General features: G+C 34.5%; 1 protein-coding gene across 2 annotated transcripts; it reads right to left on the bottom strand.

Annotated features, from left to right (window-relative positions):
- Positions 1–1168: 1168 nt before the first annotated feature.
- hyal2b (hyaluronidase 2b) lies at positions 1169–19062 on the bottom strand. Of its 2 annotated transcripts, none has more exons than XM_005174007.6 (4): positions 18971–19062; positions 13015–14002; positions 6571–6660; positions 1169–4380 (listed from the first exon to the last, which is right to left on the bottom strand). In XM_005174007.6, exons 2-4 carry the CDS (start codon positions 13993–13995, stop codon positions 3994–3996), a joined length of 1458 nt encoding a protein of 485 aa, XP_005174064.1. In that variant the 5' UTR covers positions 13996–14002; positions 18971–19062; the 3' UTR covers positions 1169–3993. The 2 variants fall into 2 exon arrangements, with proteins under 2 accessions (XP_005174064.1, XP_687640.2); XM_682548.9 differs by lacking the exon at positions 18971–19062 and adding an exon at positions 15196–15408.
- Positions 19063–23198: the final 4136 nt, after the last annotated feature.

Genomic DNA, 23198 nt, shown 5'->3' with positions numbered 1-23198 from the left:
AAAACAATTATTGTATACATATATATTTAAAAGTAATATTAGTAAAAGTAAATAATATGATATTCAATTAATAGTAAAAGTAATTTTATTTTAACAGTTTTCTAATCTGAGGAGGGAGATGCAGCAAGGCAGATTCGAGCCTCTGCTGGGTCAGTTGGCGTTTCTGTGTGGAGTTTGCATGTTCTCCCCGTGTTGGTGTGGGTTTCCTCTGGGTGCTCCGGTTTCCCCCACAGTCTAAAGACATGCGCTATAGATAAATTTAATAAACTAAATTGGCCGTAGTGTATGTGTATGGATGTTTCCCAGTACTAAGTTGTAGCTGGAAGGGCATCTGCTGTGTTAACATATGTTGGATAAGTTGGAGGTTCATTGCACTGTGGCGACCCCTGATGTATAAAGGGACTAAGCTGAAGGAAAATGAATAAATGAATGAATGTTTATTTAATCTTGTCCTGTAATGAAATACAATGTAAATTATAACTGATTTGGATTTTTATTTCCTAAAAAAAATGATTATTATATAATAAATTAGCTTATTTTTATACTTTTTCTATCATAAACATTTATCCAATTATACATATAAATAATTAAAAGAAAAGCTTTTAATTATACAAAGTATGTATGGGAAGATATCAGTTTCAAGGTTTGTCTTGGTTTGGCAAAGTCAAGATTTTAAAACTGCCAGAATTACTTGTTATACCGTTCCAGAAGTAAATGTACAGTATTTTTTACGTGTTTGTTGCGACTAATTTTAGTTTTTTTTTAGAGCAACAGTATCTCCAGCAGAAAATGACCCGCAACATCAGAAGCTATGGTTACAAAATAGTTTAAATGATTCTTAAAATAGAATATATTATGTCAATGGGGGAAAAGTTTTTTTTTTTTACCCAAACATTTAAAAAGAACATACTTTAGAGCAGTGCAACAGTGAAGCTGTGATATTTTTATACCATGTTAACCTACCGTCACATTCTTATAGCAGCCCATGCCTAATACAAAGTTTGTGCTAGAAATAAGAAATAACTACTAGTTCATTATTTTCACAATAAAGTACATTCGCGTTTTAAAATGTGTAATAAATCTTCAAAAACAGTCAAATTAAATAAAAAAAATAAATAAAAAGCAGTGAGTCTCTTTCTGAAAGTAAAATGACAATTCAAGCCAAACATGGCTTTTAAATATATGATTTATTGTAAACATATTAAACAAAACACATTCAGATCCACTCACTCGGTTCAGTCACAAAAACCCTGATGGAAAATTCAGTCTGAACAACAACAACAAGAAGAAAAGCACGATCCAGTATCAAAAATGTATGGTATGAAAAATAAACAAATCATCTGAAATGCAAACAGGCTTTTAGGTTTAATTTCACACATTTCAATACACTAAAAATATTCTTCACCCAAAAATATTAACAAGTCTTTATTTACAAACCAAGCAAACAAGGTTTGGAAATAATGTGGATGATGGAAGTATTAGTTTTTGGTGAACTTTGTCTGTAAAGGCACAAGCAACAACAACAACAGTTTTTTTTTTGTTTTGTTTTTTTGGACAAACTTGTGCTGATCGTACGAAAATAAACCTTTCCAGTTTATCCCACACAAATATAATACAGAGAAATGCAGAGTTCAGCATTGTAAGGGGAAATTTGCTTTCCAAATATAGTTTTGTGCAACACAGACGAAAAAAAACAACAACACTGAAAGGCTGATGAGACATTTAAGGTCAAAAATCACTCACTTTCCAGCAGTGCATGAGGAAAACCTGTATAAAAACACATCCATCCTCACAGTTCATCTGCAAATCATTTAAAAAAAAATGATTTTTTTGAATCTGTGGAACCACTTAAGTTACATTTTTATGACCACTAAACATGACATACAACATATTTTGCGATTAAAACAAACCACTTCAGGACTATTAAAAATCTTTCTGAAATTTTCATGATTATTTAGTATCATTATTATGCATATAAATGTTTTATGCATATGAATATTTTATAGCATAGTAATGTAATAATTGTGATTTATATCTCATGTTGGTATTTATTAAGATATCTAATTTTGAAGTGAAATGTGATTGAAAGAAATTGCTATCCGAGGTTTTGATGAGGCAGCAGTGATGAAAATAATAACAACTTGGCTAACACTTTAGTTTAGGCCACAATTCATCTTATTAAATACCGGCTTATTACCCGTCTATAATTAAGCTATGAATTGTTCATTAGTAGCTATTAAGAATGATCTTATTCTGCATTCCTAATCCCACCCAAACCCAACTTCTACCTTACTAACCATTAATAAACAGCTAATTAGCAGTAAATTAAGCTAGTAGTGTTAGTTAATGATTTGTTAATATTGTGAACTGTGGCTAAGCTAAAGTGTTACCATGATTTGTGTTGGTTTTAAAAAGCTGCTCATGTGACACATGACAACAATAAGGTCACAACTGGTTTTTGCGCAGATATAAAGATTGACAGAAATAAAGGCCTCAAATGACGGCTGAAACCACCACATCTATCATTTTACACTAATAAAAAAAATAAAATAAAAAATCATTTACAAACACACAAACATCTTGTACTCTAACTGCCAATGTTAGTTTAATCTTCATGTCTATACTGCTAGATAAGGCTGCATTTATTTGATCAAAAACAAAAAAAGTAAAATTAGTTTTTAGTCAAGGTAGTTTAAATTCATTTAATAATTTTGATTTGACGTCAGATTTACTTCTGTCTTCAGTGTCGCGTGATCCTTTAGCTGTCAAATCCAGTTCCTGGAGGGCCGCAGCTCTGCACAGTTTAGTTCCAATCTAGCTTTAACACACTTACCTGTAGGACTCAAGCCTGAAAGACTCAATTAGTTTGATCAGGTGTGCTTAATTAGGGTAAAAGGTAAACTGTGGTGAGCTGTGGCTTTCCAGGAACTGGACTTGACACCTGTGATTTAGTTTATGATAATCAGCTGCTCTTTTATTCTATTTTCGGCACTCAAAGTTCAAAATGTTTTTTCCTGCTTCATGATTTTAATGAAAACTTTACCATTATTTCATGATAATGAATAAATGTCTTTAAAGTAGATAACAACAAAAGTAAAGTGTCCTTGAAGAAAAAAAAGTAGATATTTTAATGGTTGGTGCCATTTTAGTTTCCACAAAACATGAAGTTTAACACTGATGATGCTAATAATAATAATAAGGTCCCACTTTATATTAAGTGTCCTTAACTACTATGTACTTGTATCAAAAAATAAATACAATGTACTTACTGTGTTCATAATGTATTTGAGAACACTTGTGGTGCTTTTAAGTTGGGATAGAGGTTAAGTTATGGACAGGTTTGGTGGCATGGGTAGGTTTAAGGGTGGGTTAAGGTGTAAAGGATGGTCAACAGTATATTTACAAATGTAATTACAGAAGTTAATTACAGATGTAAATACATACATTTATTTATTCAAGCATAAGTACACAGTAAATACATGTATTTACAATAAGTACATTGTAACAAACTATTAATTCCTGTGTAAGTATATATCAGTTAAGGCCACTTAATATAAAGTGAGACCAATAATAATAATAATACTAATAATAATAATAGTGTCTTAATCAGCATCATCATCATTTTAGAATGATTTCTGAAGGATCATGTGACAGAAAACTGATGAAATGACGCAGAAAATTTGGCTTAAAAAATAAAAATAAAATCACAGAAATAAGTTACATTTGAAAACACATTCAATACAATTTAATAACAACTTTACTGTAATTTTGATCAAATAAAAGCAGCCATGGAGAGCATTATAAACGTTTACATTTTTTTTAAAATTTGACCATTGGCTTACACCGAAAAAACAACACATAACGCCCAGTGCAGTTCATCCTCCAGTGCAGCAGGAAAAAGCCGCCGCTACGCCACACGTAAAATCCACACGCATACATTTTAAAGACCTCCATATGTTCAAATCTGCACAAAGTCTTACCACGTTGCAGCTTTCAGTGTAGAAACCCCATCAAAATCAACGGTAACACCCAATATTGTAAAGCGCTAGTCCAGAGCGCCGCCGCTCGATTCCCGTTGTCCTTTATACTACAGTCATCGCCGCTGTAACCGTTATAACACTGACACTGGAAGTCGTCACGCAGACGTCCCAGTTCTTCTTCGCTCATCTGTCCCGTTAGCTTTAGCGTGTTAGCCTGTCGCTCAATGCGGTGTGTGCTAGCACTCAAGTGCAGGTATGTGTCCGTGTTGGGCTGTTTGCGCAGACAACGGCCGCGGAAACCGCACAGATTTCGACTGCACTGCTCAGCGGCCGATGTCACGTTTAGTAGATATCGACCCAGCGGCCCGCGTAGATACTCGTTCAGACTCGAGCACGTTGCCTGTAAAACACCACAGAAGAAAAAACAAAGATATTCTGATGATTTTTGTGGGGATTGTTATTAATACACAGTGGTCCCTCGTTATTCGCGGGGGTTACATTCTCAAAATATTCCGCAATAGGGGAAATCCTTGAAGTAGTCCGCTTTATTTCTTACAATTATTAATAGATATTTTAAGGCTGTAAAACTGCCCACTACACATTTTATACACTTTTCTCAGACAGGCGTTTTTCACACTTTTCTCTTTTGCTTAAACACTCTGAAAGTTAAAATTAAGAAGAAAATGAAGTCCACTATTATATTTATTCCGTAATGCCACCCTACAGCTGCGTAACTTCCACCTTTCTTTAGCATCTCCAGAAGGTTAACTTTTTGTTCGATAGTTAGCATCTTCCTCTGCCTTTTGGGAGCTACCGCAGGTGCCTTTACGGTGCAGAACATTTTGTCGACATTGTAGGGAGAAAACATACAGTCCAGCACGTCAGAGTCACACTGCAAGTCATCGAAGATTTATGTAAATTTGTTAAGCTGAACGCATTCTGTACTGTACAGGAGACACCACATGGAGGAAATAGATTGACAATGGTCTACAGCCAGTCAGGACGCAGAACACAATGCGCTGTAGTAAAATCATGTCAAATTGCACGGAAAAAAATCTGCGAAAGTGAACTGCATTATAGCGATATAGGACCACTGTATTAATAAAGGACTCATTCGTTTTTTGCTTCTGTCTGTAAATAATGTACATTTATGTGTGAAACATGGAGTTATATTTATTATAAAATTCTGTTTTATTATTGTTATACAGTAAAAAAAAAACTATAATGATAAATATTATTTTATAATCCAACTGAAAATAAATGATTTATGACTGATTTTCTAAATAAACTAGAGAATAACAACAATAATAATAATACTAATGATCATTAATATGTATAACTTCTCAATTAATTATAATAAAATGATTATTTAGTATGAAATAAACGACTGTTATTGTAATATAAATTCTATCATTCTCATTATTATAGTTATTTTAATACTATGGCTGATAACGAATATGTGGAAAAAAACTCAATTTAAATTAAATATTTATAAAATAAAAATATTAAATTCTATATTCTTTTATCTAGATTAAATTCAAACAATACGAACAGCAGCAATGATAACTACAATAATAATAATAATAATAATAATAATAATAAGTACTGTTGTTGGATTTGTTTGCCCTCAGTCTAAACTTAAGAATAATAATTCAACCAACTAATTCAACTTATTTATTTAAATGATTACAGTTTTAAGAAGTTCATACAGCTAAAAGTAAAAAAGAGGAAACGAGAATGCATAAAAGCTATAAAACCACCCTCAAAAACCATCCTATAATATCCAATAAACTTTCCGTATGTTATAATAATGACTAAATTCTGAATATCTCCCAATATCATCCTCAATGATGTTGTCAATAAATGTCAGTTTCATGATTTGCTTTCTAAGACCTCAATGAATCATCTGGAGGCAGCGGTATTATATTTGTGTTGCCTTTATACAGTTGAAGTCAGAGTTATTAGCCCCCGTGTTTATTTTTATCCCCAATTTCTGTTTAACAGAGAGAAGATTTTTCCAACACATTTCTAAACATAATAGTTGTAATGACTCATTTCTAATAACTGATATATTTTATCTTTGCCATGATGACAGTAAAAAATATTTGACTAGATATTTTTCAAGACACTTTTATACAGCTTAAAGTGACATTTAAAGGCTTAACTAGGTTAATAAGTTATTGTATAATGGTTTGTTGTAGACTATCGAAAAAAACATAGCTTAACAGAGCTAATAATTTTGACCTTAAAATATATTTGAGAAAATTTAAAACAGCTTTTATTCTAGCTGAAATAAAACAAATAAGACTGTCTCCAGAAGAAAAAATATTATCAGACATACTGTGAAAATCTCCTTGCTGTTAAACATCATTTAGGAAATATATATAAAAATAAAAATTAAAAGGGGGCAAATAATTCTGACCTCAACTGTATGTTTTTTAACTCCTAAATAACTTTTATTTTATGATTAACCAGAGTTTTAGCTAAAAATCTTTAATGTTCAACAGAAAAAAAGCCCATCTCTCATGACGTAAGTGTGAGTAGATTATCATCTAAAGTCTTTTTTGCTGTGTTTTGGTGTCAGACGCACCTGACTGCTGGCGTAGGTGGAGTCGCCCCACAGAATGACGCCTGCGACGCCCAACGCCACACTCTCACCGATAGTTGACACCAGATCCATCTGCAGGAGAAAGAAACCATCTAGATTAGACCAGCATCAAACCTCACAGTCCTGTGGCCTGTTCCATGAAGCTTAACCATGAATTATTGGCAGCAAAAGGCACTTTTCTTAGTGTAAAAAGCTTTTATTTAGAGTAATAAAGAGACTAAAATGATCCAAAAAGTTTTCATAATAGCCCTAAGACAGGAATGGGTGTTCATTAGTTATCATAAACTTATTTTTGACCCAATTCAAACGTTGACCAATGCGTATAGTGAAAGTCCTTTTATAAAGCGAACATATGGTACTTTACTGACAGCTGTTTCCTCTAGTTTGGGTTGCTCAAACCTAGAATAAAACCTACTTTTGAGCTTGTTAGAAATGTATTGCAAGTTACCATGATGACAAAACCAAAGCCTATAGTTTGCTCAAATTAGAAGCGAAATTTGTGCAACAGGCCTCTCAGCCTCCAGTGGGTGTAGTAAGTAGTAAGTCTACTATGTTTGTGTGTTTGTGAAAAGTGACATGGAAATGAACAACAGAGGCTTGTTTCTTGAGCACACACTTGACTGTCTTGATGGTTTAAGGCGTCACTGACAGTCACTCATTCATTGTTTGGCTTTTGTTGAAACCCTTCACCTCTTATTCACTAGATACTGACGTCCCACACTGATAACGCAGGCGTTTCTCCTGGATAAATGAATAGTTCACCATGACAGACACCATGAGTATCACCTTTTTTCTTTTTCTTTTTTAAACAAGTTTGAAATGTGCACAATAAGATCATTTATTTTATTATCAAAACATTATTAACATGTATAAACTGAATACCAACCTTTAAAATAAGAATTAAAAAAATAACATTATGTATTTAGTAATTGTAAAAATAGCAATAGTATTTAATAATATTGGTATTACTAAAAATAATAGCAACATTAATAATAATATCATTAATAATAACAACAACAACTATTATCATTATTATTAAATAATAATTAATCAAATTGTATTTACTAATTTTATAAATAGCAATAACATTTAAAAATTTCATTATTATTATTATTAATAGCAACATTAACAACAATAATATTAATAATAATTAATCAGATTCTAATTAGTAATTATATAAATAACAAAAGCATTTAATAATATAATATTAATAATAACATTATTAATAGCAACATTGCTAACAAAAATAAAAATTAGTATTATTATATAATTATAATAAATAACAAAAGTAATTAATAACATCATTATTAATAACAATAATAATATTAATAATAATAACACTAATAATAATAATACTGATGCTAATTATAATAATAATAATAATAATAACAACATCTATATTAAAATGCAAAACATTTAAATACTAACATTACTATTATTGAATTTACTTGTGATAAAATAATTTTTTAATCATAATTGTAAAATAATAATAAAATATTAATGACATTCATAACCTAATTAATATTTATATTCTAAAATAATACTAAATTAAATAAAATTTATATATATGCTAATTAAAATAAGTTCATGAGAAAAGTATTAATTAAAAACAATAAACAATTAATCATAACAAGTAGATAAAAAAAATTGCTAATAAACATAAGTTAATAATGAGTAAAATATTTCTTAGAAACATAAAAAAACAATTAATCATAACAAGTAGATAAAATAAATTATAACATAAAAAAATAAATAAAATAAATAGTTAGCAAAAGTTCAAACACTAGACTTGTAAACGCAGTGTGCAGCACTTCATTTAGATTCTCCTCCAGTTTCTGGTCTGCTGATTCATGTTTACAGTCTCACTGCCAGAGTTTTCATTTTCATCTCATTACACAAAGTCAGTCCTCATGTTGTGCTCATTTGTTGAACTCACAGAGCCATAAAACACACTGGGCTTGATCTGCGCTGTGACGAGAGGGAGTTTATTCCCTCCTGCGCGCTCTTATATAAAGCTGTTAACTCACTCGGACAAACCACAGATTTCTGGAGTGTGGCATTTAAAATAATTAGTTACTATTCATTTTTCATTTAAATGAGCAATTTATTTTTTATAACTAAATTTGTTTAAATGGAATAGATATTAAATAAAATATATTTAAAATAAGGACAATAATAATGCTATTACTACTAATAATAATAAGGTCACACTTTATTTTGATGGTCCGTTTGTTGAATTTAAGTTGCATTGCATCTACATGCCAAATAATTTTATTACATTAGAAGTAGACTGTTAGGTTGGGGTTAGGGTTAGTGTAAATAGACATGTACTTGCAAAGTTTTTTATCGTCAGTTAAATGTCTGTTGAAGGAGCATATCAACAGATATTAAGCAGACAGTCTACTAATACGCAAATGGACCATCAAAATAAAGTGTTACCACTAATAATAATAATTATTATCATTATTAAAAAAATAATAATTATTAAACAACTTTGTTACTTGGCAAATAAATGTTACTCGTAATTAAATAAAAATAATATATTTTTAATAAAAATAAAATAACAACATTTTTGTAAAGATTGTATGGAATTTCAAATGCATTGAAAAAAAATAAATGTGATTTAATAAATGGAAATTAATAAATATATATATATATAAACTTTTTTGTTGCTTTGAAGATGAATGGAAAAAATGAAATAAATACATTTAAAAACAATTATTAAAAGCTTTGGCACTTCAAATTCAAATAAATATTTCTGATGAAAAACTGAAAATGTAAAGACCTAAAAAGTAAAAAAAAAAAGTTTAGTCTTAGTTGTTCTAAAATAACACTGTTTAATAACAAAGACAATTAGATACAAATAACAAATATCGATTTTTCACCCATATTATTTCAATCAGTTAGCAAATACCCAGAAGTGTGGCGTTTAAAATAAAATAATTAGTTTCTATTGATTTAACATTTAAATTACCAATTAATTTTTTATTGGTAAATTTGTTTAACAGAAAAGACATAAAAAAAAAACATATCTAAAAATGTCAATAATAATAATAATAATGCCTCTAATTATGTAAAAAAATAAATAAACAACTGTTTTTGACATCAAATAAATGTTAATGCCAATTTGAATGAAATAAAAATAAAATATATTGTTAGAAAATAATATATAAACCTTATTTTTTGGAAGTAAATAAAAAATAAATGCGATTTAATAAATAAAATAAATAAATAAATAGAAATTAAAATATTTTTACAATCATTTTATTACTTTAAACATGTGTCTGCTCTGGTAACCTCAAGGCCTCACGTGTCATCGGAGCTGCTAACGGCATTGTGGGATTTCTTCCACCGAGACTCCGTGAGGAGCACAGACCAGTCTTTGTCTCCAGAAAGCAGAGAAGATCCAGCATGTGTGTGTTATATTGAAGACAAGCTGCGACATATATCAGTCTGTTTGGATTCTCCTCACCTACATCCCACTGCAAATTACACTCAATGCCAGGAAAAACACACACACGGCGATACTAAAACATAGAGATCTCAGAAACGCCAATAGACCATCACAAAGATCTGTTCGGCTACTTGCTTCCTGCTCAGATTGGGATATTAAATGCTTCTGCAGCAAATGTTTTCGGTGGATAAAGATCTGGGAAAGTGTCCAAAAGGCTGCACATTCACATTTGGCATAAATTTACCTCAGGTTACTTGAGGAGAGGAAGCTACAAAGTTAAAATGCTTACTAAATGATTATTTGCTATACATTTCATGATGGATTTAAAGAGTAGTGCATAAAATTTCTGTTCACATATTGGTAGAAGTGTACAATATTGACAAAGAGTAAATAGCCATGTTTCAATCCACCTATTTTTATGTGCATTTTGGATATGCGCAAAAAAAAAACGGTTAATGGAAACGCAAAGATGCACATAAATTTTGAAAATATGCACATAAAATAACGTATGCGCATAACTGAGTAGGATAAACTTTTTATTCGATAAGAAAAAATGTGCATAAACTGCAATAGAAACACTTTCTAGAACAAATTTCAGTATGCGCACTAAAAAAACGTCATGTGATTTTTTTTATAATGCTGCGTTCACACCAGACGCGGAACGCGCGTCAAGCGCGAGTGATTTACATGTTAAGTCAATGCAAACTAAAGAGACATCCTACGGTGCCATACGTGCGAATTGCGCGATACGCACAAATTGAGCGTTTTGCACATTTGACGTGCGAATTGCTTGAGTTCTAAAGTCTGAACTTCAGCAGACATTCTCGCCGCGTTAACCAATCAGGGGCTTGCTCTTGTGGGAGCGTAATGGTGACGTACACCTGTTGTTGAAGTCCCGTGGGAAAGCCCTTTACACAAGGCTAAAAGCTAAAGATATTTAAATGGGCAAGTTAAAATCTTAGGGTGCTTTCACACCTGTGAATCGTTTCAGTTGTTCCGAAACAGAGATTAAAATTGTTACATTGTTGCTCTTGGAGCGGTTCGCTTTCACACTGCAAAGTTTCTAATCGGACCAAAAGAGCTAAAACAAGTCACGTGCGAGTAAACTCTCCTTACATTGGTCAGAGTGTCAGGGTTTATTTTGCAGCGTCCCGCTCAGCTGTCAGGAGAGGTGGTGGTTTGGTGGTGATTGACAGGGTGCGCGCGCGTGACGTGTCTGAGGAGAGACGCGGTGGGGAGGGGTGAGAAGGGTGCGCGACGATGCCTATTTGAGGACTGGGAGAGAGACGCGAGATTACTGGGAGATCATCACTCGTTTGCGGGCATCCGGAGACTCGCGAAACTTCCCGCCCTACTCATAATTCTCTCTTCATATAGCCGTAAGCCTATTACATTTCCATAAAACACTGTGATATAACCGCGCTCGGATCGGATCGCTTTCTCACTGCAATCGAACCGCTCCAGGGTTCGTTTCAATCGAGCCGAGACCACCTTATTCAAGCAATCTCGGAGTGATTACTTTGGCGCGGAACAGAGCGCGATTGCCCTGTTCACATATGCCAATCGAACCGCGCTAACTGGGCAAACGAGATACGTTCCGAAACAAAAGTGTAGGTGTGAAAGCACCCTTAAAAAAACTCTTCAAAAACAAATGTTATTGTACGGAAGATAATGAAACCATATTAAGAAGTAAATAGAGTAAATAAATAAACATTTCCTAAAACTTTTATTGAAATATATTATTAGCGATTGGATAGGTGTTGGCCCGAAAATTTTTAAGACCTAAAATTAGTTTTTTGAAATTTAAGAATTTTTAAGACCCCACAGGCACCTTGATTATGGATGTGCGAATAACTGCTAATTTTATGCGCATTCTGTCAGTAAAGCTGGCTCTAGTAAACCTCCAACATGTGTGGTTATAGATGGAGCAAAGTTTACTCTTAAGCTGCGGTCACACTGCACTTTTCTCCCCATAGACCTCCATTCATATGCACGCGAATGCCTCAGACTGAAACCCAAGCTCATGCAAACAAAAATCAAATCACTTGAGTTTGTGAGACCAGTCGAGGATCAAAACATGACCCCTATGGACAGAAATTAAATATGGAGCAATCGCTCGCTTTTTTTTAAATGTCTAATCATCTTGTTTGATCCCACCCCTTTTCGCAGGGCTGTACGACAGAATTTCGCAAGGTTAATCTCTAGTGTGACTGCGGCATTACACAATAACATTGAGATAATCATTCTGAGGTAATGAGAGCTGTTTGCAAAGATCAGTGAACTACGGCTCTGTGTAGTAAATGCTGCTTATGAAATTTTCACGTTTTACTCCAAATACATTTCATAACTTCAGTCGAGTTTTTTTTAAATGAATCGTTTTGTGTGATGATTCTGTAGTCGTATGAATATTAGTCACACTGAATTGATAAAAGCTGTTAAATCTAATACATTTATAATGCACACATTATTTAGAATACATACATTATAGTGACACAGACAGCATCATGTTCTCTCTCATTTACACACACACATAGACAGCTACATACATACACACACACACACACACACACACACACCTACAAACAAGGTAAACACAGCATCATGCTCTCTTATTCACACACATACATACGCGTGCTCGCTCGCTCTGGAGTCAGGAGCGATATTGTTAGACTGCCCGCTCCCGTTTAATTTACAGCAGAGTTACCGACTGTTCCTGCGATTTATTCAGAAATGTATTGCAATTTAATGCAAACCTCTACTTTAGGGCTTTCCTGGGTTTCTTCTTCTTGGGTGTTTGGGAATTCTGTGCAAGAGAGCTCTCCAGCCATCAGAGGACATTTATTGTTTATCACACAACTGTGCTTTCACTGACAATCGCAGCTTTGATTAATACCATTTCCAATTTAATTTTGATTAATGGCCTAGCCCTAAAATTGTACACTAAAAGATAGATAACGGGACAGAAATCTTACCTCAGTCAGCAGCAGGAGTTCAGCAGGATTGCTGCTAGTCATGTTGGTTAGGTAAGTGGGCCGTGTGTAGACAAACACCGGTCGAGCAGATCCATCCCCAACTGACGCCAATCTCATCCCCTCTTTCACCCGGTTCCTCACAAACTGCCGTCCTTTCGGGTTGTCCTTCAGGATTTTCCCCATGTACACTGAAGGATAAAGAGCTGTACTCTCTGTCCACAGCCACTTCAGTTCATTGTTCCGGCTCACCTCGATGTCCGGACACTGTCCCGTGTAGTTCTGCAGGTTAGTTTGGTAATTGTGGTTGTAACAGTCAGGAAAGAGGTAGTATCCCCAAAGCTGCTGGGGCCGTAAACTTTTGGCTAATCGAAGAGTCTCCAACATGAACTTTCGTGCAGAGAGCTCAAACTCTTGCTGGGCCACTTTGGTCACTTGATCTAGAGGCCAAGTTGGGTTTTTCTCAGCAACTAATCGTTGCGATCGGTCTCGATAAATAAGTTTAGGTCCCCAGTTTCGTATCCAAAGGGGCCGCCACTCTTCCCAGTCGATTACAGCTAGACCTTTGACTGCTTGGTCTTTTATGTACTTCTTGAGACCATCTGGCATCTTTTCTAGGTGCTGCGTGAGACTGGCAGCCTGTGGTAGACCTCCATAGACTGGAGTGCTATCTGGTTTAAAGTATGGGTACAAACCTAATCGATCCTGATAGAAGATGGTGAGATTTTGCTTGGTGAAGCCCTCGTTTGGAGACGCCACAATCTGGAATTGATCCAGCTGGAAGGTGACATCATGTCGAGGTCTGCAGTCTTCAGTAGGAGCATTCCAAGCCAAAAGCAAAGGCTTGCCGGAATACAGAGGCCATCTAGTGTTTTTTAACTGTTGTGCTTTTAAACAGGTCCAAAAGAGCATCAGTAATAACACTTGAAGCCAGGAGGCCCGTTGAGTTCGGGTCGTTCCAGAGAGATGGGTGATATTCTTCATTTCAGACCTGAAAATGGATAGAACTAATAAATTAATGCATTTTATACTGTAAGAAGTCTTGCATTCTGTTTGGGTCATTGTATTATTATGAATAGATTTAGACTGAGTAAAGTGTTAAGCTGTATATTTTTTCACACTTAGTTCGTACCAAAAATGTAAAATAATTTTTAAAGATGAAGCCAAAAAATAGCTTTTACAACACATTGAGTAACTGCTCTTAACATAAGAAATGCTTTATGTTGGCTAAATGCGGTTGTTGTTTGTGTGCGTCATGTTATTTTTATTAGCTGAGAACTCAAGAACAGCTCATAAAATGTTTAAGGGAGTCAAAAACATAACTAAAAATTGCTCTTTTGAAAATACAAATTACTAAAAAATGTAGCATTAAGACAGCAGCATTTCAGCATATTCAAATGAACCGCATTTAAAAAAAAGCAAAGGTACCAGTATTTGATTTGACCTATAACCTGGCAATTGTGAACAATGTGAATCTTAAAGTACACATTTAAATGCTTGCTCCACAGGAACTCAACTCACACAACCTTATCTTTGTTAGTACCAGCTGAGCTATAATCAAAAAAACGTTGAGAAGTTAAAAAAAGAAGAAGAAGGAACTTTCAAAGGAAACTACAAACATACTATAATAATAAGTGAGAACACTTACATTTCGCACACAAGTTACGGTTACAGTTAACAGTTACAGAGAACAGTTTACCCAAAACTGAACATTCTGTCATCAATTAGTTACTCCTTTCTTGTTTTTAATTTTTACGAGCTTCTTCTGTTAAACACAAAATACATTCTGATGAAAGCTGGAAACCTATAACCACTGACGTCCTTAGTATCATCTACTCCTTATTTTAAAAGTATCTTCTTTGTGTTCAACAGAAGAAAGAACTAGTAAAGGTTTGGAAACACTTTGTTGAGGGTAAGTAAACAGTGAGTACATTTTGATTTTTGGGTGAACTATGCCTCTGAATAAACGTTTTACCAGTGCGCGTTTACTGGGATTCGAACCAATGACACTTATATCGTTAGAACGCCGCTTTGGAGTTCAAACATTCTAATAATAGAGATTCCAATTTCGAAAACTCAATGGAACGTTCGCACTTCGTTTCAAACACAGTTCTACAAACCCGCTTCCTCTTTAAATTCTAGCAACATATAAACTAACTGTATTCTATTAGAGGAAATACTGACCTGATCTGACTGAACCCGTTCAGCACACCGGTCCGTTCACTCATACACTAAACCACGTAATGTCCGTCCATCCATCCAGCGGATTCCAACACCTCATAACTAATAATCCCAATCGCTATTTCAAAACAAACCAGTTTATTATCATACTTTCGGGGTCTTTAAAACGCCCCGTACGCTTTCAGAGAGTCTCTCTCGTACCCAGCTGGCTCATCTGGATCAGTGATTGAATGTGTATGAATTTCGGCCCACAGATTGATGAATGTACTTGTAGACAGAGGGAGGCGTGTTCGTATAGTTGACGTATTATACTGTGCTTTAACGCTATATTGTTAGACTGCTATATACAAGCTTAATAAATAACTAAAGCTATACTTTGTAAGTGCCTAAGTGGTTGTGTTTCGTAATGAATGCATTGTATTTATAGTTAGTGTCTTTGAGCCTCCCCTACTTGGCTAGTTGGTTTCGTCCAGATTTCTCCGCTGGGGATGAAGAAGCGTTTCTACTGAACTGAGTTGAGAGACCTACAGGAGTCCAGAGCCATTACACACAGATCACATTTCACTCCAAAATCATAGCGAAGGACCATATTTTCACTCTTCTGACTTTTCTTTCCATTCCTCTATAAATTATTTGCCACATTATGAGAAGACAAGCCTAGAGTATGACTAAAAAGTGCATGACTGACTAGCAAACAGATCTGAGGTAACAATACAACTTTGTGTTTGACACGGTACCATGCTAGTACTACACTGTTTACACATATATTATATCAATAACTTGTTTTTGAGTTTCATTACATTAATAAAACAGTTATTAGACTACACTGTTAAAGATTACAAGCGTAGTTTACACAAAAATGAAAATTCTGTCATCAGCCTACTTGTTCCACAACAATTTGATGAATAAGATTCATAAAAGACCATAAACTGAAAAATGTTGAAAACCCGTAACGATTGGTGTCTATAATATTAGTTTTTTTTCTATACTACGGAAATAAATCTATCCTTTTAAGTTTAGCTAAGTCAAGTTCAATCCTTGAAAAAGAATGTGTTTAGAAGTACTATAAAACAGTAAAATAAGCCAAAACTGACATTGCACAACATCCGGTAGTGTTGGCAGAACTGGCACTAACCTTTGACACACAGGAAGTTAGCGTACTGCTCTGAAGTACTATTTCCTGTGGCATTGGTAACCATACTATGTGCTGACTCACCTGAAACCGATGACTGCTTGTGAATGAACCCACTGAATGGACAAATTGACTTCATAAAATCCCCCAATACTTTTTTCACACATATTTTACAATGCAAATCTGATCAACTAAGTAGCTCTTTATGGATGCTAATGTTTGGTGTCATTCGCAAGAACAAAAGCTCATTCAGACACATCCCTATAGGACGCCTAGAGAACATAAAGGCCTCCCAGAAAGCCCTTGTTTCCATGTGTTTCAGCGAAGATGGGTGTAATGACAAGTTGCGGTCAGCGCTATAGATTTCTGAGGTCTGCCTCAGGAGGAAAAGTGGAGGCGGACAGGAGGAAAACCACCCACAGCTGCAGGCCAAAAGGTCAGCTTTGATGTCACCTTTAAAGGGCAGATGTCATAAAAACATCCATATTGAAACTAAGACCGCTTTAATACTTCATTCAGAGTGGAATTGTATGAGTATTTAGTGAGTAGTTTGAATGCAATAGTCCTACAAATGACTAATGCGTTGTGTATGTTTGCTTCTGTCCACAGCAGGAGGCAGGCATTCCGGCCGAGTCTCTGCTCCGGGGCCGAATACCTCAATCCTAAAACACATCTTGTAGTAATAAAGTATTGTAAGAGCCAAAAGACCAGTACTGCGTCTCATAAACAGAGGACAGATCACACAGCTGTGAGCGATTTACACTGCTAATGTCTAATTATGGGAGGTAGAAATGAGGAAACACTCTACATCTCCACCTGACAGGTGTTTAAACTCTTAAAAAAAACAATACATATGATTATTATTAATTGAAATAAATAAAACGTTACCCCGCAAAAATTGTAACATCATCACCTACTTGCTCAGCATAGAAACAGAAACAGTTTTAGGTTTTTGGCGAAGGTAGCACCTATACGCAAAACTTTTCAAAACAGTAAAAAGTTTAATTTTCAGTGTAACGTTGTTCTAACGGTGTCTGAAATTTCCTCCAAAAACTGAAATTGTTCAAGGAAAATAAACTGGCACTGGTGGTGGTCTGAAAACAACCCAAAGGAATCATAAAAGATGACCTGTACAACTTAAGCACTATGTTCAAGTTTCCTAAAGTCATATAAGAGATTTAAAGTCACCCACCTTCTAGTTAAAATGCATACAGAAAAAAAAAATTAAATACAAATCTTTATTCTTCTAATATTTTGCCTTTTTTCTGGAAATATTTGGATTTTATTTTCATAATTTCAACTTTATTCTTGGAATATTCTGACTTTATTCTTGTAATTTCAACTTTATTATTGAATTATTACTTAGATTTTGTAGTATTTAGATTTTATTCTAAGAATTTCATAACTCTCATAATAATATTTCTACTTATGTCTTGTATTTCAACTTTATTCTTGCAATATTTCGACTACTCTCAAAACATTTCAACTTTATTCCTGTAATATTTTTACTTTATTATTGAAATATTTAGACTTTATTCTTGCAATATTTCGACTACTCTCAAAACATTTCATATTTATTCCTGTAATATTTTGACTTTATTATCAAAACATTTATACTTTATTCCTGTAATTTTTTTTATTTTATTATCAAAACATTTATACTTTATTCCTGTAATTTTTTTTTATTTTATTATCAAAACATTTATACTTTATTCCTGTAATTTTTTCTTATTTTATTATCAAAACATTTAGACTTTATTCCTGTATTTTTTTTTATTTTATTATCAAAACATTATAACTTTATTCCTGTAATATTTTGACTTTATTATCAAAACATTTATACTTTATTCCTGTATTTTTTTTTATTTTATTATCAAAACATTTATACTTTATTCCTGTAATTTTTTTTATTTTATTATCAAAACATTATAAATTTATTCCTGTAATATTTTGACTTTATTATCAAAACATTTATACTTTATTCCTGTAATTTTTTTTATTTTATTATCAAAACATTTAGACTTTATTCCTGTAATTTTTTTTATTTTATTATCAAAACATTATAACTTTATTCCTGTAATATTTTGACTTTATTATCAAAACATTTATACTTTATTCCTATAATTTTTTTTATTTTATTATCAAAACATTTAGACTTTATTCTTGTAATATTTTTTTTACTTCATATTGATACTTTCAACTTTATTAATAAAATATCACTTTGACTTTGTAATATTTAGATTTTATTCTCATAATTTCAACTTTATTCTTGAAACATTATTACTTTAATCTCATTTTAAAGGAATATATATTTAACGTGGCACGAATACACCATAGTAGGAATCTTGTAAATTAAAATTCCCTATCAAACAAAACTACTGCCTGACCTCAAAAGCACAAGTCATGTGAACTACTTATGCACTAAACATTCCACCAATCACCTTCTTTTCATTCATGTGCATTAAAAGCAATGTGGGTGTGCTGTACCTTTAAACACATATTTGGACACGTACTACACAGTCCTTTGCTAATCTCCATCTCCAACATTGTGTAGCTTACTCCAAAAACACTCCAAAGTTAAGTTTCAGAACTTTTATAAACACTTCCTGTCTTATGTCGTACGTAAATATTAAAGCTCATACTCACCGTACTGAAACGTTATCTCTCTCTCTCTCTCTCTCAGCAGACAGACGTCCTCAGCTGTCTCTGTATGTAAATGTACACCTGTTTCAGCTCTCCTGTCACAGAATGCTCAGCTGCTTTAAGAGAGACTCACAGTGTTGATCACGGAGAAACCACACCCCTGTACCTCCTACAGATTCCTGCCTGTCTCACCCACCCCTCGCCAGCCCCAGAGCCCCACCGGCCTTTTGATCTCACCGTCATTGAAAGGACTGGATACGAGTAGTTTAGACCGATCTCAGATCAGCGCCTGATTCTGGTTGCCAAGGTGTTCCACTGAAATCCCACCTCTGAGCAGAACTTCAATTACAGGACTAATAAATCACTGGAAGAGATAGTGGAGATAAAGGTAATAAAAATGATTTAAAGCTGAAGAAAATAATGGTAGTTAAAACAATATACGGGATGAAGCAGGCAAGGACTTTCATTCCTCTAGGACACAAATACAAATATACAACCAATGTGCTTTGGAAAAAAGTGGTTGATAATTCTAGTTGTTACCTATTTTTTATTGAGATTATTAGGAAGAAATTAGTAGGAAGAAAAAAAAATCCACACCTTGTCTGTATGTTGAATCGTTTGCTTTTAGCTGATTAAGAGCCAGCAACATTACATGATTTTGCATCCAAAGAACATTTTGGCAGTTCCTATAACCATTGGCAGAAGTACTCATTTTTTTGTGAGTCTACTTTGCAAGAATAATTCTTGTTTGAGGAGCACAATTTGGGGGAGCTAATTGCAAGTTGTCCTTGCTGAAGTACTGGTGATGTAATAGATCAGGTCCAATATGTGGACGTTGCAACGCTAATGAGACAGTTGGTTTTAGGGTTGGGGTAGGTGTAGAAGTTAATAACTGAGGGTTGGGTTTAGAGTCAGGGTAGGTGTAGACGTTAATAACTATGATGGTTGGGTTTAGGGTTTGGGTAGGTCAGGTGTAGACATTAATAACTGTGAGGGTTGGGTTTAGGGTTGGGGTAGACATTAATAACTCTGAGGGTTGGGATAGGTGTAGATGTTAATAACTGAGGGTTCGGTTTAGGGTTGGGGTACGTCAAAGACTATAGAATACACAAGACATGTCATTTGTATACTTTTGAAAGAGGAAAAGTGTAACAGTCAATATGGCGAATCAAGCTTAGCCTTCTAGTACGGGAGCCAATCAGCAATCGCTATAGAATGACAATTTTTCCAGGAGAGGGGCTTGGACCAGATGTGAGTTTTTGCAGATTTTAGTGTGATACGAAAATTCAGAAACGAAACTAAATAGACAGTCGTTTAATTTTGTTGGTTATTCGTAATATGGAATTTAATCGTAAGCTTGGCAAGTAGTTTTGGAGAATTTGATGTTTCCCCATTCAAACAGAATGCCCAGGCATACTGCCCGAGAGGCGTTTCAAAGATGGCCACAAAGTAATATTACTTGCCTTAAGGTATTTTGGGTACCCGTAGACAATAAAAGATAATAATAACTGTAAGGGTTCATTTTAAGTAGATGTAGACATTAATAATTGATGGTTGGGTTTAGAGCTAAGGTAGGTGTAGACATTAATAACTGTGAGGGTTGGGTTTAGGGTTGTGTAAGTGTAGAGCCAGGGCCGGTGTGTCCATAGAGAATGCTGAGGGCAGCGTCCGCGACTCCCCCGGTCCTCACTTTTATCCGCGACACCGCCCCCACACGCCCCTCACTTTCATCCACGACAACCCTTCCCCTTTCGTTTTCTCTTTCGGGTTGCTGCGTGATCGTCCTTTGCCTAGAGCGCCAGTTCAGCTTGCTCTGGCCCTTTGTATACGTTAATAGCACTGATGGGTAATTTAATAACTGATAAAAATAATTCTTATTTCTAGCAACAACCGTTGGCACATGCACGTCGGCTACGTATTGGACCTGATCCAGTATGTATAAACACTCACTTTAATTCAGCTGCTTAACTGTTTTTAGTGTTCACATTTAAATTTGCGTACATCTGCCCTCAATGGACAGAAATGAACCAGTGAGAAGATTGCACATAATAGGAGGGAGAGCCTCAAACCACACCCACCTATCACATCTTCACCATCACAGACGGATGGTATTTTCAAGACTTCTACCAGTTGAGACTAACTTTTCTGTAAAAGTTCAAAATTCCAGAAATGTAATCAAACACACTGACATTTTATTAAATATGCTATAAAATAGAGATAGCTAAGGGTGCTTGAGGTGTTAAAACCCTAATGCTATTAATTGCTGTGATCAAATTTGAATATTTGAAGTGTGTAGCACAAATGCTCACCTAAAAATAAAAATGTAGCTCACTGTTTAAACAGTGACATCACTGGAAAAAGCCTGTTTAGAGTGACGAATCCCTGAGTAAAAATCAATCAGTTCTGTCTTCGCTAATCAGAAGATCGATAGTGGACCTCCTATGTCTGAGCGAAGCAGTCATTATGTTTGACGAAGCCAGTAAACACAGCTGAGCTGCTCTTGATGCCTCCATAGTTTCCTCTCCTTTTGCTGACGCAGGAGCTACTTTCTGGGGATTTTGCAGAGAAAGCAAAGAACAGAGACCTGTAAGTACAACAGGAAAGAGGTCGAATCTTTAAAATCCTACAGCTCAGCAATAACATGCTACGTTATTGAAAAACGAATAGGAAAACACTGAAGTCCGAATAAATGCACGCAAGCTGTTCTGAAACTGACACATAAAAAACAATAGACGTTTTAGTTCCTTAAAACATAGTATACCTTATAAAATTATTAATATTAAATTATTAGTATTTTTTTTAAATTCCCAAGTTCTGCTGATGGATGCATGTGCCGAATTTTCCTTGCCAATCTTAAGCCAATTTTATTATTGTTTGATTTAGTTCAATTTGGAATTTCCACAACCCTCGCAGAGCTCAGGGATCAGAGTGAGCGCTCCTACTTGGCCCCACCATGATCCAATTTTTGGCATTTTTAATAACAATACTTTATTAAAATATAGTTCAATCAATCAAATTCATTGCTGTTGCTATAATTAAAGTATTAGTTCACAAAAATGAAAATTCTGTTATTAATTACTCACCCTTATGTCGCTCCAATCCCGAGACCTTTGTTTATCTTCTAAACATAAATGAAGATATTTTAGATTAAATCAGAGAGCTCCCTCATCCTCCATAGACAGCAACGATCCCAGAAAAGGAACCAAAGACATTGACAGAACGTTCCACTTGATTTTTTTAGAATTGGAATGACATGAGGTATTATTAACAAATCTTTCAAGATATACATTTACCTCAATCTTGTTTTAGTAAGGAAAATATCAGCCTGCACACTAATCTAGCTCCTTTTGTGCCCCAGGGAGAGAGAAAAGGTTTTTCTAGTACATCGCCCAAATATTTCAGGTTTAAAATGTGGGCTTTAAGTCAGCTAATGTCACACTTTCACTGACCCAGGTTTCAGCGAACAGGACGGGGACGAATATTTCCCCTTGATCAGCCAGTTTCTCTCACAGGGCTCATGATTCTGTTGGACAGTACAGAGGACAGTTCGTAAGGGAAGGAAGGTCAGCAGTGCCAGCAGGACATGGACTCCTGGCACAGCAAGAATCAGGCTGCTGTGCGTCAATGCCCATACCCAAGGACACGTCATTGAAAAGTGTTGCTTGAATTTGTCTAAACAAACCCATTATGAAATAGGAGCCATTTGGGGGATGTTTATTTTCTGTTACAATCTTACCATAAAGCAAAATTTATAGGCTAAAGGAACATTTATGGCACAACTGAGAGTTTGGAACATTCCTCTGCGAACGGCTAAATATTTGAAATACATGATCGTCGTTGCTTAATGAGCCTGAGGTTTCAATTATTGGGAATCATCTGAAAGCAATTAGAGGACCAGCCCGTGTTGATGGAAAGGGCTTGCGCACGCTTGTAAAATACAGAAAGATTATTACAGTACTGCACAATATTAAAAAAAAACATCTGAAAAAGTGTGGAGTACTTGGCAGCTAACATTGAATATTTATTGTAAAAGTACATCAGGCAAGCTACTAGCATCTGTGCAGGTAAAACTTAACTCTCTAAGTCTCAAGAGGCATGCTAGTAATGCTAGTGTTTGGCATGCTTGTTAGCATGGCAGCAAGTATTTAAATATGACTGAGCTAAAACTGGAGGGGTAACATTGATGCATTGACCCAAATGCAAGTGAGCATTTTGAGGTGAGTAGAACACG

Source organism: Danio rerio, chromosome 22, assembly GCF_049306965.1.
Source record: "Danio rerio strain Tuebingen ecotype United States chromosome 22, GRCz12tu, whole genome shotgun sequence".
Classification (NCBI taxonomy): domain Eukaryota; kingdom Metazoa; phylum Chordata; class Actinopteri; order Cypriniformes; family Danionidae; genus Danio; species Danio rerio.
This window is presented reverse-complemented; position numbering and strand designations above follow the sequence as displayed.